Source organism: Haemaphysalis longicornis, unplaced genomic scaffold (assembly GCF_048455015.1).
Source record: "Haemaphysalis longicornis isolate Haplotype H1 unplaced genomic scaffold, Haemaphysalis longicornis Haplotype H1 scaffold_2, whole genome shotgun sequence".
NCBI lineage: Eukaryota > Metazoa > Arthropoda > Arachnida > Ixodida > Ixodidae > Haemaphysalis > Haemaphysalis longicornis.
The window spans coordinates 168,608,659-168,623,534 of NW_027526295.1; the positions used below are offsets into that span (position 1 = coordinate 168,608,659).

General features: G+C 43.3%; 1 protein-coding gene across 1 annotated transcript; it reads left to right on the forward strand.

Annotated features, from left to right (window-relative positions):
• Nucleotides 1-5,116: 5,116 nt before the first annotated feature.
• On the forward strand, nt 5,117-9,382 carry LOC144167503 (uncharacterized). The gene is made up of 4 exons (XM_077696754.1): nt 5,117-5,241; nt 5,877-5,933; nt 7,557-7,711; nt 8,987-9,382. The coding sequence occupies exons 2-4, from the start codon at nt 5,879-5,881 to the stop codon at nt 9,299-9,301; spliced, it is 525 nt and encodes a 174-aa protein (XP_077552880.1). The 5' UTR covers nt 5,117-5,241; nt 5,877-5,878; the 3' UTR covers nt 9,302-9,382.
• Nucleotides 9,383-14,876: the final 5,494 nt, after the last annotated feature.

Here is a 14,876-nt window from a genome sequence, read left to right on the forward strand (position 1 = left end):
AAGAAGGAAATCGAGGGTGTTGATGGAGAAAGCATTTTGCTGTAGTAGACAGAAATCATCAAGACGATCAATTCTGATAATATCGTATATTGCGAAAAGATGCTGTGTGCTCGGGGTACGTTCAATATTTTCTATATGACGCATCATCTTCTTGTGAAGAACGAGAAGCCTGTTAATGTTACTGTGCGTCGGGGTCAAATAAACTAAGCTGCAATAACTTATCTGTGAAAAGAAAAGGGCGTAATATATTTGTAGCTTAGCCTTAAGCGGAAGAAGACTAGTGATGTTAAGAAGGAAATCGAGGGTGTTGATAGAGAAAGAATTTTGCTGTAGTAGACAGAAATCATAAAGACGATCAATTCTGATAATATCGTGTATTGCGAAAAGATGCTGTGTGCTCGGGGTACGTTCAATATTTTCTATATGACGCATCATCTTCTTGTGAAGAACGAGAAGCCTGTTAATGTTACTGTGCGTCGGGGTCAAATAAACTAAGCTGCAATAACTATCCCAGCGCCTTGTGATCACTAACAATTGCTATTGGTTGATTATCAAGGACGAGATGTTGGGTTAGGTTATTTGTTTTATTCCTTGCTGAAAATATAATTGCTTTAGTTTTTGCAGGATTAATTTTAATTCTGTTATTTTTAACCAATCAGAGATATCATTCAGTACATCGTTGCATTTGTCGAACATGTCATTGATATCCCTTCCGGAGAAAAGAAGTGTGCTATCGTCAGCATATATAACGCAGCGAACATCGGATCCAACGGACACAATGCCATTGATGTAGGTGCTAAATAACAAAGGCCCCAAGGTACTGCCTTGAGGCACACCGCAACTTATTGGTAAGAGAGCGGAAATATGGTTGTTAATGTACACACGCTGGTATCTTTCGGTCAGGTAGGATTGAAGTAATGTTAATTGAAGACCTCGAATTCCATAAGATGCGAGCTTTTTAAAGAGAATACTGTGATTTAAAGAATCAAAGGCTTTTGTAAAATCAATAAAAATGCCAAGCCAAAACAGATTGTTTTGGATATTTTGTAAAATGGTTTCTATTAAGGTCAATAATTCAGTTTCCGTAGAACGGTTTTTCCTAAACCAAAATTGGCATTCCGTTATATAGTTTTCCTTGTCAAAGTACTTCGATATTCGCGTAAAAATGATCCTTTCTAAACCCTCCGAAAATACTGGAAGCATTGATATGGGCCTGTAATTCGATACACTATTCCGGGTCACCACCCTTATGTATTACTGACACTCTGGCCCGTTTTATCGCTTTCGGAAAGATTCCTGCTTGCAGTGCCAAGTAAAATATGTGTGTGAGAGGGGGAACGATGAATTCTAAGGTGTATTTAACTGGTTTAATTTGGAGACCATCTATATCTATAGCTCTAGTATTGCCGAGCCCCATAAAAGTGGTAAATACTTCTTGTTCATCCGTCGGCTGAATGACAATGCTCTCAGCAGAACTGTAATTCAATGTAATAATAGAAAATGTGTCTCCCGAGGAAGCTATGCTTATGAATAATTTATTGAAATAGTCTGCGAGCGCTGTACCAGTAAGCTGAAGGTTGTAAGTGTTTATTGTTAATGCTGGAAACTTTCCCAGAGGTGCGGCCCAAAACAGTGTTTGTAAATTTCCACGCTTTGTCTGGCCGCCTTCTGTCAATATCGTCGAACAATGAGTCATAATATGTTACCTTTGCCTTTCTCAGCTCAGCAGTCAGCCGATTTCTTAAACTCTTAAACTCTTTGCACGTTTCTGCTGAGCGCGTGCGTAAAAAAGAGTGGTAACACTTATTCTTATTTTCTATCATTCTGATGTGTTTATTCGTGACCCATGGTTTTCTGATTTTCTTGGAGCTTCTTAATAGTTTAAACGGGAAATGTCTGCTATAAATTGTTATGAACTCTGTTAAAAATAAATCATAGGCATCAATAACATCAGTTTTTTCAACAACACCGGACCAATCATAAGTCATTACAACATTTCTAAAGGACTCAAGATTCCGTTCTGTAATACACTGCAAAACAGGAGAACCATGGCGGTCATCTTTTTGCAGCGTAACACCTTTATAGATCATGAAAACGGGACAGTGATCACTCAAGTCAGAGTCAATAGTCCCAGCGCTGCAAACAGTCGTTTCAATATTGTTTATGATCAGATCCAGCACTGATGCGCTACAGCTTGTAAAGCGCTTTGGGGTTTTAATTGAGTTAACAAAGCCCAAGGAATGCAGCTTCAAGTGAAATTTGCGAGTATCATGTGAGTTATCCAAAATATTTACATTAAGATCACCCACAGAAATTAGAACGCAGTTATTAACACAGACATAATCCAAGAGGGCTTCGAAAAAATCCAGAAATGTTGCAAAATTTCTATGGAGGGGGGGGGGGGGCGATATACAATGCAAATTACCTGGTTTTTATTTCTTAATGCCAGGAATTCGTAATCACTCGTCACTTTACTGTAATCAGAGAGCAACTCACAGTTTTTTCTTAGTGTAACATATACTGCCACGCCGCTGCAACGAGCGTTGCAGCGGTTCAGAAAAAAGCTATCATAGCCCTGTAATTTTAACATACGACATCAATTGTGATGCCATGTTTCAGACAGCATAATGATATCGTATTGAAAACAAATGCGTTAATCAATATCTGAATGCTATCTTCCTTGTTACACGCAGACCGAGAGTTAATGTGTAGGACAGATTCGCAAAAGGAATGCTGACTTGAAATATTATGTGGCAGAGCAAACTGCTTATAATTCATTCTTTAGTTGCACGTCATGCGGTACAACCACGCGCGTGTCACTTTTTCCCTAGCATATTTTGTCTAAGTCACGTTCAGTCTTTATCGCTACAACTGGACCATCTTCAACTTTTTTGGCAAAAATTCCGTTTAACGACCACAGAGATTTCCACTTTCACTCGTGCTTCTTTTTAATGGCCATTCACAGCAGTTTCTTTAAGGCAGGGCACAGGTGCTCATTAACGTAGGTAGGTACCTCACTGCCGTGACTCGCGTCATTGTTTGTCAGCCGCATTTTTTCGCCTTCTTCAGGAAGGTATCCCGTTTCGGTCGGGAACAAAACTGGGCCACAATTTTCGCCTTATCACCTTTGCGGTTTGGCACGCGGTGGCATGATTCAATGTCAGACGTTGACACGGGTTCATTTACAGCGAGGCCAATCTTTGAGACAATATCATGCCCCGATTCACCGTCTTGTTCAGTGATACCCTGAATTTCCCCATTTTGTGTTCCTTGAATACTGCTCTGCGCTCGTTATCCGGGTCTCAAGTTGTTATACTCTGGTTTCTAGTGCAGTACATTTGCCACGGAACGCTTTGTTTTGAGCACTTAGTTCAACGTTTTTTGTGACCTCAGCATCCAGCTTCTGCAGTTCCGAAACACTGCCGTGGGCAAATTCAATGATGTCAGCCATCTCTTTTTTATTGATTTTTAGATCATGGACCTTGTTGCGCAGCTCTCGTTCAATAAGCTCCCTGAATGTCTTCATTTCTTGCTAAGATCTTCTTTTAGCTTTTCAAATTCCGCTTTCATTTCATCTCTCAATTTGTGTACGTCTTTAGGCATGATAGCAACACTACACAATCAACAAGGTTCCGAACAAAAAGTGCAATTACACTCTACACAAATGAACTTGGAAGGAGCGTCGAGTCAAAGAAGTTCCGCTGATAATAGGGGTGTTTTTGCAAAAAACTAGCCTGTTTCAAAGAGCAGGAACCAAAGCTTAGTGACGTGTCCAAAGCTCGCCGCCACTTCCAAGTGCTGAGCAGAAAGGTGGTGGTGCTCTTTTTCACCGGTCGGCCCTGTGACGTAGTTGCCCACGCCGCAGGTCACGGGGGAATCCCGTGCCTCGAACTGTTATACTTAGACAGACCCGGACTCCTTAAACTCCCGTGAATCGAAGTGTTTTCCTTAGACTGACCCGGGACTTCATTTAATTCATTGAAACAGTCATAAAATTCCTTTCCAGTCATTTGAAGGACTGAAAAATTGGCAAAGAAACGCACCCGGAAAGCTTTTAGGTTTGGTTCGGAACATCATCGTCATTATAAGCATATTATTGCCCACAGCAGGACGAAGGCCCTTCCAAGAGATGTTGAATTACTCTTGTGTTCAAGTGCAATCTTTGCCCCCAAGTTTTTTTATTTTGTATGTCCAACGGTATTCCAGTGTTTCGTTCTTCGTTCCTAAGTCGCCAGTCGGTTTAACGAATGGTCCGTCCGTTCCGCGCACTCCGTTGTTGTACTTATGACAAAACCTTATTCTTAAGTTCGCCCTTTGGAAGCGGGGATATTTTTATTGCTTCAGGTTTTGCCCCGTCCAATGCACTCGCAGAACAAATCAATTGAATGAGAGATAAATATCAGGGTGATATGGCAGATCTCGTTTTCGCGAAAAAATTAGCAATAGCACGTTTTTTTGTGTGCGCCATTGTCCTTGTGCAATATGTTAGTATGTTCCCCCTTTTTTGTCTAATTAGGAGTACCTTCGGCGGGATAAGATACATGAACAGCTCGCAAATTCTACAATCAGTATTTGAGAAATTCAGACAAACTGTACCGCACCTCCGTCGAGGAAAATCTGCCATTCTCCCCACACAGAGACTAGCCAACAACAACAAAAAAATGGTTTCTAGCCTAACAAACCAAAGATTAAACGAGCAACATCTCTTCGTAAGTCGCTGTTCGTAATAATAAGGATTCAGTCATTTCCTGCGTTTCCAATGATGCACCAGATTCAAATTGACGAGCCGTTACTATTAAACTTATGCCTTGTTTAATGTCTGTAGTTTTGTAAACCCAGGCAGGGTCACGCGTCTCTGTTCATGATAACATCAGCGCAGCCGAACCTTGCTTACTAGAGTTTACCTGGGATGTCGCTCCGGTGTAGAAGCATATAGACACAAAACTTGCAGTTGCACTTGGGGGAGTTTCGCAGTTCAAGAGCGTTGCTTTGCCCTTTGAGTCATAGGATGAAGATTATCTTTGTGATTAGGGTGAGAACGAGAGTTCTGTTGTATTTCTGGTGACACCTGTTTTCATTGGGTATCTTTTGAAAGAAACGTTGTTATCCGTTCAGTACTTGTGTGGACAATCGGAGGTACGCTGCGAACGTGTGTGATTGAGTATATAAAGCCGTTGTGTTGCGGGTTTGGCTAAACGACTGCAAGCGCCTTGATACTGCAACTGCCTTAGTCTTTCACTGGTAAGTTTAACACGCTAGGATTCGGTGAGGCCGTTATGTGGTACGCGTGCACGTTTATGACAAAAATAATCAAAAATTCTCTGAAAGAAATGGTGTGAGAAGTTGCCAAAGAATTGTTTCACAATTATCGCAAAAGCACCAAATTTTTTAAAAATGCGCTTTGAGGTCCACTCTTACCAACACAGGCTTTCAAATAACTCGGTACTAGCGTGGCCTCTTTCAAGGGATTGTAAAATTGAACTTGATGGCACGTTTTGTATGTTCTTAAAACCGATATCCACAATGAACTCAAGCTTTTTCAGGCTCGACAGCATTAGTGCTTCACCGGCTGTGCCCTCTAGCAGGGTACCTGTAGCAGCCCTGTCCCACGGCATAGCATTATTCTAGTGATTGCTACATTGCAGTCTACTACACCCTCTTGTTTTCTACTGTTGTTAACGTTTATGTTAATGTTAATGGTAATGTTGTTTATGTTAATGTGTCAATATTTTTTCCATTATGAGATCAAAGCGCAAGAGGATTTTCCATATACCTGTCACATTTTTACGATGCTCGGTGTAGAACTAACATATAGTGTACTTCATAATGTTCTTTGACGAAGAAACGCCTTGACAATGTGTGTTTTCTTTCCTCAGACATGATGAAGTACCTCGTGGGAGCTGTCTGCCTTGTTCTCTTCGTTGGCCCTACATGTAAGCCTTTACTATTTAAAAATACCGACGAGTTAGTAAAGCCGCGGATGGTACAAACGTTTTGCTTATTAATGGCTAATGCATCTTTACGTTTCAAATCATCTATAAAAAAGCATCAATAGAACAGACTGTCACGCGCTGCCGTGGCTCAGTGGCTAAGGCGTTGCGCTGCTGAGCACGAGGTCGGGGTTCTATCCCCGGCCGCGGCGGACGCTTTTCTGGTGGAGGCGAAAAGCAAAAGCGCCAGTGTGCACGAGATTTCGGCGCACGTTGAAGATCCCCAGGTGGTCAAAATTAATGCGGAGCCCTCTACTACGGCGTGCCTCATCGCCTGCATTGCGTCGGCAAGTTAAACCCTACAATCAATCAATCAATCAATCAATCAATTAATCAATCAATCAATCAATCAATCAATCAATCAATCAATCAATCAATCAATCAATCAGAACAAACTGCCAAAAAAGACGCATTTTCACTGTCCTCAAAACTGGTAGCAACAACAAAGCGGATAGCGCACTTTGCGGAGAACTGCAGCTTAAAATTGTCTCCTGTTTACATTTGGTGGAGGACCTTCGGCGGCTTATCTCCTGTGCACGGCTGCTACCACGCAGGCGCATAAACACGATAACTATGAATTCCACCACTGTGTGCACTGGCTATTCGTCCACTACTTTGTTGTTAGCAACTTTGCGGAATGTAGTTCCCCTACGCGATCGTAAGATTAAAAATGTTTTTTTTTTTCATTTTCTTGCTGTGACTGAATCGAACAATCAATAAAAGTATTTAGAATGTTTTCTTTGAAGGAAGCATAATGATAAAGGCATCCCGGTTGAGGATTCTAAAAAGAAGCTAAAGTAATCCTGATTTAGATAAATGTTTTCTGTTGCCGTGAAGCAGCCGCTGAAATAAATATGGTAAAAGGATTAAAAATCGCAAATGCAGGTTAAGTTTCAGTGTAGATGTACGCGCGCTACTGAGCCCCAATCTTTGGTTTCAGCAGGCCGTAAAGGATTTTAGGATTATATTATTCCCTAATGTTCCCTTCAAGCTCTCTTCATAACTATCCCAGGTGTAACTTCAACACGTAAAAGCTCAACTGCAATTCGAGGACGATGTCGCCGGAGAGCAAGCGTTGTTCGTGTCGGCAAGATAGTTTTGTTGAAGGTGGGTAAGAACCATGATAGCTCAGGTTGCGTCCGTCAAAGGCTTTTGACTAGTAGCTTAGAGAGCTAACACATTTTTGGTCAGAATGGTATTCTATAACTTTAAATACAGAAAGCACAGCACAGTTTCTGCTTCGGACGTTTCGATACATATACTTCAGGAAGGCAAAGGCTACCATATGCAGGCAGATATTACAAAACAATTTCAAGGTTCGTGCTTTACTCGGAGTTATAGAAGTGTTTCGCAGAACTCTATCATTGTGCATGAATTAAGGCTCAATGTTTTCTTTATTACGAAGAAGAAAGGTTTATTTCATACATTTGACAGAAATTTGACAGAACATTAACAATTTAAAGTATTAGAGGTCATACCCATTGCCATTATTTCAGCGCTACGCTTTGAAGTTTGAAAAAGCTGATCCGCATTCCTTAAACACACGCTTCTAACCCACTGTTCAAGGTGAAGCGTACGTCGTTGCGGAAGCGAAGGAACCGTCGTTCGACAAGATCATCGGTGCAGAATTGACGCGCGACGGAGGCGAGGCTATCCTTGTGGGGGAGATTCTAGTCGAGGCTGCCCGACACCTAAACGAACATGCCAAACTTGAAACCGAGGTAAGAGAAAAGAACTTGAGTGGTGCCTCTACCGATTAGGCCGGGTTAAGACTGTTGCCGAAACTTTGTTCTTTTTCAATCAATCAAACAGCTTTATTTCCTTTGAAAAGAGGAGTACGGGACTAGAAGCTCGAGCAGCTTGACGAGGTTCTGACCCCGTTACAGGTTACCAAACAGCAGCACCAAAACAGTAGGAAAAGTTCATAGGCATAGTTATGATGTGACATGAACATTAAAAGCAGCAAGCCAAAAGAAAGGGAATAAATTTCGAGGCATGTACTATTCCAGAGATGAAATGAGCTGGGCTAAGCGTTTCATGATATAGTTTGGATTATACGGCAGATCAAAATCGTCTTTGTTGAATAACTTTAGCAATGAAGGTAGTTTGTAACACAGAGATTGTTCATTATATGTTGTTCTAAGTGTGGGTACAGCCTAAATTTCTTTGTGCCTGGTTAGACGAACACTTGAGTTTCCTTTTAACATGGCAAGTTTTATTATGATATCGGTACCATACTCAAAAAAAGCTTTGTACCACTGCATCAACCGATTATCGTACAAATAAAACACTGGAAGAATCTCGTACGGTGGAAACAGATGTGTTGTAGAAGGAGTATAATGCACGGTAGCAATATGACGTATGGCTCTTTTCTGCAGTAAATATAGCTTGCGCACATTTGTGGCACCAGTAGGACACCACACTATGCTGCCTTACAGCAACAGAGATGATACTAAACCTTTAAAAGCTTTATAAAATGACGGAATTTTACGTATCAGCCAACAAAACTGCTTGACGTGTATTTTTTTTACGTGCATAGATCACGATATGTCTTACACGTCGGTAGTCTCAACGTAGCCTTAGTTTGCTTTAAAGAGTAGAATAGTGTTAAGCGAGCTGACGAAGTGAGCAAGCTTTGGAGAAAGAGGCTGTATGAAGTAGCTTTATATGATTCAAATTATGAATTAATAAAATAGGTAGAACCAGTGCTTGGGTGATGAAAACTGAGTTGCAAGATAAATCGCATGCGTGCGGGAAAAGGCTCACTTCCCTAACTGCGGGAAAATTATATTGAACTTTAAAAACTACCTAATTGGCTTGAACTCTTCATTAATCTAACCTCGTCAGGGTGACATTTGACATTACATCGGCCATGAATTTTACAATCATGAATCACGATTACAGGCACCTTTTACTTCAAGAAAGAAATGTATTGTCTACGTGCACACACATATATATAATAAGGCCTCGTTAACGTCTGGATCTTTTATTTGCAGAGTGATGAGTATCTCCGGGATGTATGGGAGGTCGTCAAAAATATCGTCAAAGACCTGGGGAAGAACATCAAGGAGTCGACTATTAACACTACAACCCAGGTCAGAAGGACCCTCAATGCTGTCACAGAGCAGGCTAAACAGAAGATCAAGGGAAAGACATTGGAGATTCTCGCTAAGATCTTTAACAACACACTCGCCGGTTATGCGTTCGGAGACTTTGAGACGCCGGAAGATGTGGTCAAGGCTCTATCCGCGCAAATAAACACAGTTGGGCGTGATATTATAAGGAAGGGAAAAGAGCTCGGCGCTCGGTGAGAGTAATTCAATCGGCAACGTTCGAAGTTGCCCGCATTGTCCTAGCAGACTGTAAACACCACAGTTGAATTAAAATATGAACTTTAATTGGTACGTCGGCCTCCGTTTTCTTTCTGGTAATGATGAATCCGGGCAAGTTTGCATTACATTCTTAAGAGACCATTTAAAAGGCGCAAATCACTCGGACAAATAAACAGTCTCTTTTAGATTCATAAAAGCAGAAATATGCACAGTAAGTCCTGCTTTCACCACTATTGCAAGCTGGGTGATTTGGTGCGTATCCTGCTCCTTTTGCATTGAAAATGAGCCTATAGAAAAAGAAAGCAAGATGCAGTGCTATGTTTGTCATCAATCGCATCTTGTGCAGGATTTTTGTGATCTGGCTTTCTTCTTCAATGGGTACTCGTTTCATCGGCTGTACACTAAATCAAACGCACCGCAAATTCTGCAATGTAGCCTGAATGTTTTTTAATCGGTGCTTTCGCTTTGGCAGCAACTTGAAGAAGGCGAAATTCAAAAAACAGCCATGTGTTCGAGATTTCGGCGCACGTAAAGATCCCCAGGTGGTCAAAATAAATCCGGAACCCTCCCACGCCTCATGGCATGTGTAGCGTCGGTGTGTAAAACCCCCACAAAAAATCACTCACCTTCGGCCGCAACGCCTGGGTTACGAGGCACACCGTGGCGGAGGGCAACGGCCGAATGTATAAACCTGGGGGCTCTCAGCATCGGACGGAATCTCGGCCCACCGGCTTTTGCATTGAAGCCGTTTACCTCTACCCATCAATGACAAATTCGTGCCGGCATGCCGAAAAAAAAACTGCGGGCAAAAACTATACACCACACCGCGCTTATGCAGTCAAACCCGGTTATAGCGAACTGCAATATGCGCCACGATTAGTTCGATATACCCAATAGTTCGAAATAGCCGAACCCGCCAATAACGTATTTTTTGTTATGAGTTCGCAATACGCGGGACCCCCGCACCCCAACCCCCCCCCCCCCTTACAAAAATGCTTCTTTACATTCTGTAGACCTTCTGTTGATATCCTACCAACTTTATTGCTATCCTACATACTCTTACATTCTATTGACAGTTGTCTGTAAAAAGTCTATTGTATATATGTAGACACTCGTCTGTTGACTGTTGTATATAGAAAGTCTACTTAATTTACGTTGACATTTGTCTGTTGACGGTGGTATATAGAAAGTCTGTCTAATTTATGTTGACATTTGTCTGTTGACGAGCATCTGTAGGATGCCCACTGAAAGTGTTTTGAGACGCTTTGTCGCACGTTGAATTGAACGCAAACATCTGATTCTTCATTCTGGAGCCCGATTTGAATTCATTCATATTGGTTTTTTCTAAATACCTGGACTGGTTCACAATATTTGGGGACAAACTATTTACTTGACTTTAACCAAATTACATTACTTTTTTTTAATCAGGCTTTAAGGAAACAAACACGCGCGCGCACACACACACAGACGCACACACACAAGTATCTTTCTCCCTCCTTCTCTCTCTGCATGTACCTTCACGCTTGTGCACTCCAAGAAAAAAAAAAGTAGCAAAAGGGAGCAACTTTCACTGTTCGTACCTCGAGCCGCGCAGTTTCTCCCTCGGAACAACCAGTTCGGCCCTCAGCCTCACGGGTTGGTCCTTCCCGACCCGCTCGCTTTCACTCTTCACGGTGATAAACATGGCTAATCAGCGGTTCCAAACAAGCGCCAGCCAGCGGCATCAACCACTCGCAACCACTCGTCACTGCGTTTCGATTTACGCAAGCTAAGTGCTACATGGTTGAAAGGAACGAATTATTTGCGCCGATATTTAGCAACAGACTGCTGGAGGCGTCTCGAACAACGGCGATAATCAAAAATCGCCCGCTATGCAAACCTAATCCGGCCGGCGCAGATGCTCTGGCCGCTCTCGACCAACCGCCACCGGCGCCCTCCCTCTTTGCGTACCTCCGGGAGAAACGCGTCAATCACCGGAAGCAGCCAACACGCGGCGCCGGCACTTTCTTGCAACCCATTCTGATTTTCCGTGTCGTTTGGTTACAGCTTGTAACTATAAAGTAAAAAAGAAGATATGTGCAATCGTTTACGTCCCAGTGTTTCCCGGTATTGTATTTTGGAAATAATAATGCGCGGTTTTGTAAACATGCAGTGAGAGGCAGACACGTTTACAGACATGTTTGAGTTCAAACACGGTGGCCAATGGTTGACAAAAAGTTGGTAGGCTGTTGCTAGGAGGTCTATAGACAGTAAGTAGACGATCTACTCAATGTTGGTAGCTTTTGTCGACTTTTGTCAACAAACATTGAATTCAAAGTTGGTAAAAATTTTTATGAGGGCCATCCTCCTGCCATCCCCGCATGCAGAAACTAAAATAACAAAGTATGTCATTAGCATACACAAAACTATCTATTTATTGCAATCAATAAAGCTACGTTCCGCTGCAACTACCTACTTTCACGAAAAGCGTTGATTCTTATTTTCACTTTTGTTTTGGCGGCGTCAACTAGCACAGCATTCTCTACATGAGACATCATTTGCATCAGTTTCAGTCCGTGTCCTTAAATATCGAAACAATAGTGGTGGAGCACGATGACAGCCAAAAGCGCTTCATTAGGCATCGGACGGCTTTCACTCGCGACATCCTCCGGCTCTTCGGTGCTTCCAGCAGCGCGAGCAGCCATGACATCGGCGACGGTGTCGGCGTCCGAGGGGCTCACGGTGAGGGCAACGCCGTCGTCGACACTCGGGCAATCCTCGAAAGGCACTCCTTTCAGCAAAAGTTCGGGAACGTTGGCGGGCTCTTCCCACAGTTCGCCGATGCTTCCATGTTGGTCCGGACTCGCTGACTGCGAGGATTGAATTGTAAGTCAGGCTCGTCGGAAACACTAATGGACAGTGCCGGGAGTCACGTCGCTCCATGGGAGGCTTAACATCTCCATCGCAGCCAATCAACATCTCGATCGCCGCTCCGAGACCATGCATTTGGCGGCAATCGTAGGCACGCCGAATTCGATATATCAGCTGTGCACTTCGTTATAAGGAATATGTTTCGCGTGTAGTTTCGTAACTGATACTTCTTTGTTCGATATATAGCATAATTCTCTGTATCCGGCTTAGTTATAATCGGATTTGACTGTATTACTTGAAGGTGAGTGAACAGTGCGCAATCCCGCCTGTTTTCGAGGGACGTTTTGTTTCGCTTCCTTATCACATGACATAACCAAGGAGGTTGTATAGAACTTCTGGAGTGGAGATGGTGCTTTAAAACTGACGCCGACGGCCGCCATCTTGCCGTGGGTAGAAAACTCGTTCCGTGGTAGCAGACGCATTGCATTCGTCGCATAATGTACTTGTTTTTGCGGTGGGTTACGTTATATTATTGCTTCCGTTCTTTTTTTGTTTTCTTTTGTTTTGTTTTGCAAGTTGATTCTCTCATGCGGCTACCTTCAAGCGCACCGAGCTTTTCTTGCGCGCGTTCATTTCGCCGCATGTGGCGTTCATTTCGCCGTTCATTTCGCCACATTCATTTCGCCGCATTTCGCCGCAGTTGCTTCGGTTATGCTCCCCTCTCCGTATTTCTAGTTAAGCGCTTCGCAAGTCGCCCGTGCGTGCGCCGGGGGCGCACACATCTGGTAATTATTTACATTCTTGGGCGCTAACAACTAAAATAAACAGTAGACACAATGACATTTCTTTCTGCCCTATGTGTCGTTCTTCCGAGTTCTCTCTTGCCAAAGAGCAGAACTCGTGTTCGTTCGATCCTCGTTCGCGGATGGATGCTCCGAAGGTGTAGAAAGCAGAAATGGTCTGCTCGTGCGTAGCGTTCGGCTGCGCTAATCGCGCGAAGAAGGTGTCGGGAATCACCTTTCATCTGTAAGTACTGCGGTTATCTGTTTGTTTTGGGTTTCGAGGGCATTACTAGTATTATAACGTTATGAGTGCACATTTGCCCACCGTTTGTGCGTGATGTAAAGGGAAAATTTGCCGTAGCACCTGCCGTCCGCTTACTGAGCATACCGTACGCGCTTGTTTACGCAGATATGCGAATGTTTTCGCTCGTAGTTGTGGTGGTCCTGTAGTTGCTTGGCTGCGCGAAATCACATGTTTGTAAATATGTGGGGCGCAAATTGTTTTTCCGCACTAATTTAACTGCAGAGTATTGCTAAGGCAGTTACCGTCAAAAATCAAGGCACTCTTGTTTAATATATTTCCTTTACATCCGGCCATACGTGGATACACTGACGTTTCTCGTTAGCGCTGTTTCGTATGAGTTTTTGATGCACCGCAATGCTCTTCCGCGTTCTTCGTTCACATGATTTTGTTATCAATAGCACGCTGCTCGCGTCCGAACTTGCGCGGTCAACGAGGTTGTGAATGTGCTTGAGTAACCTCCAGCGAGTAGTTTTCTTATCAATAGCACGCTACTATCGTGCCAACGTGCGCGGTTAATGTAGTCGTGCATCCAATTAAGTAACCATCTGGATTTGAAAAATAAAGTCAGTGCGAGTCCCATGCCTTCTGCAAAGTGCACGCGGAATAAAAAAAAACCTGCTTTAATGTGCTTCAGTGTGTGCCAAATCCATTTCGCAAAATACGATTGAAAAGCTGGAAATAGACCCACCGCTTGGCTCAGTGGCTAATGCACTGTGCTGTTCATCCCTAGAACGCTGGTTCGATTCCCTGCCGTGGCAGCCGCTTTTCTGGTGAAGGCGAAAAGCGAAAACTACTGTGTGAACGAGATTTCGGTGCATGTTAAAGATTCCCCAGGTGGTCAAAAAATCCGGAGCCCTCCACTACGGCGCGCCTCATCGCCTGCGTTGCGTCAGCGCGTTAAACCCCACAATGAACCAATCAATCAACCAACCAATCAATCAAAAGCTCGTGCTTAATTTGGTCTTCGGCAAGGGCAAAACTGCGCGTGTTGTTTAAACCAGAAAACGTGCATTTGCACTACATATAAAGATTGCAATATCCTGATGGATATGATTCTTGCAGTACTGCTTAAAAACCATTCGAACCGCTACTGCGTTATTATTTATTAATCATTAATGAATAAGCATTCATTAATCCTGGCCACGCCGCTAAAAGAAACAAGCGTCAAATAATCGCGCTTTCGCGTGTCCCGCACTTCCAGCGTGAAATCACGGCTAATAGTAACCTTATAACGCGGAATCTCTTGCCATGGCGCGCAACATGAGGTAATTTTAATGTTAAGGGGGCGGTCTATAGCCTTAGTTATACCGAATAAACGCTTATTGAAATAAAATCAGGTGTGGTGCCTTTAGCATAGCGCTGCGCGTTTTCCCGCATCGACAGCTCTGTTGACCACCGTAAGATATACACACGCGAACTCGCTGCATGAACCATATCTTACGTCAAAACCTTACGCGTAAGGCAAAATTAAGTCTGCCCTCAAATATCGTAATCGATAAACTAGCTTACCATCGTTTTCTCCCTTGTAAAGCCAAAAAAACGCGACCGCACTTCGGCGTCCCTGCCGGCGCAGCGCCTTTTCTACCCACGGCAATATGGCCGCCGACCGGTTCGCCCG

Excerpts from the sequence above, each read along its gene's own strand:
- LOC144167503 (XM_077696754.1), top strand. The coding sequence starts at position 5,879 with ATGATGAAGTACCTCGTGGGAGCTGTCTGCCTTGTTCTCTTCGTTGGC. Across the intron at positions 5,934-7,556 it reads TCTCTTCGTTGGCCCTACAT|GTGAAGCGTACGTCGTTGCG; the intron begins GTAAGCCTTTAC and ends CCACTGTTCAAG. Across the intron at positions 7,712-8,986 it reads ATGCCAAACTTGAAACCGAG|AGTGATGAGTATCTCCGGGA; the intron begins GTAAGAGAAAAG and ends TTTTATTTGCAG.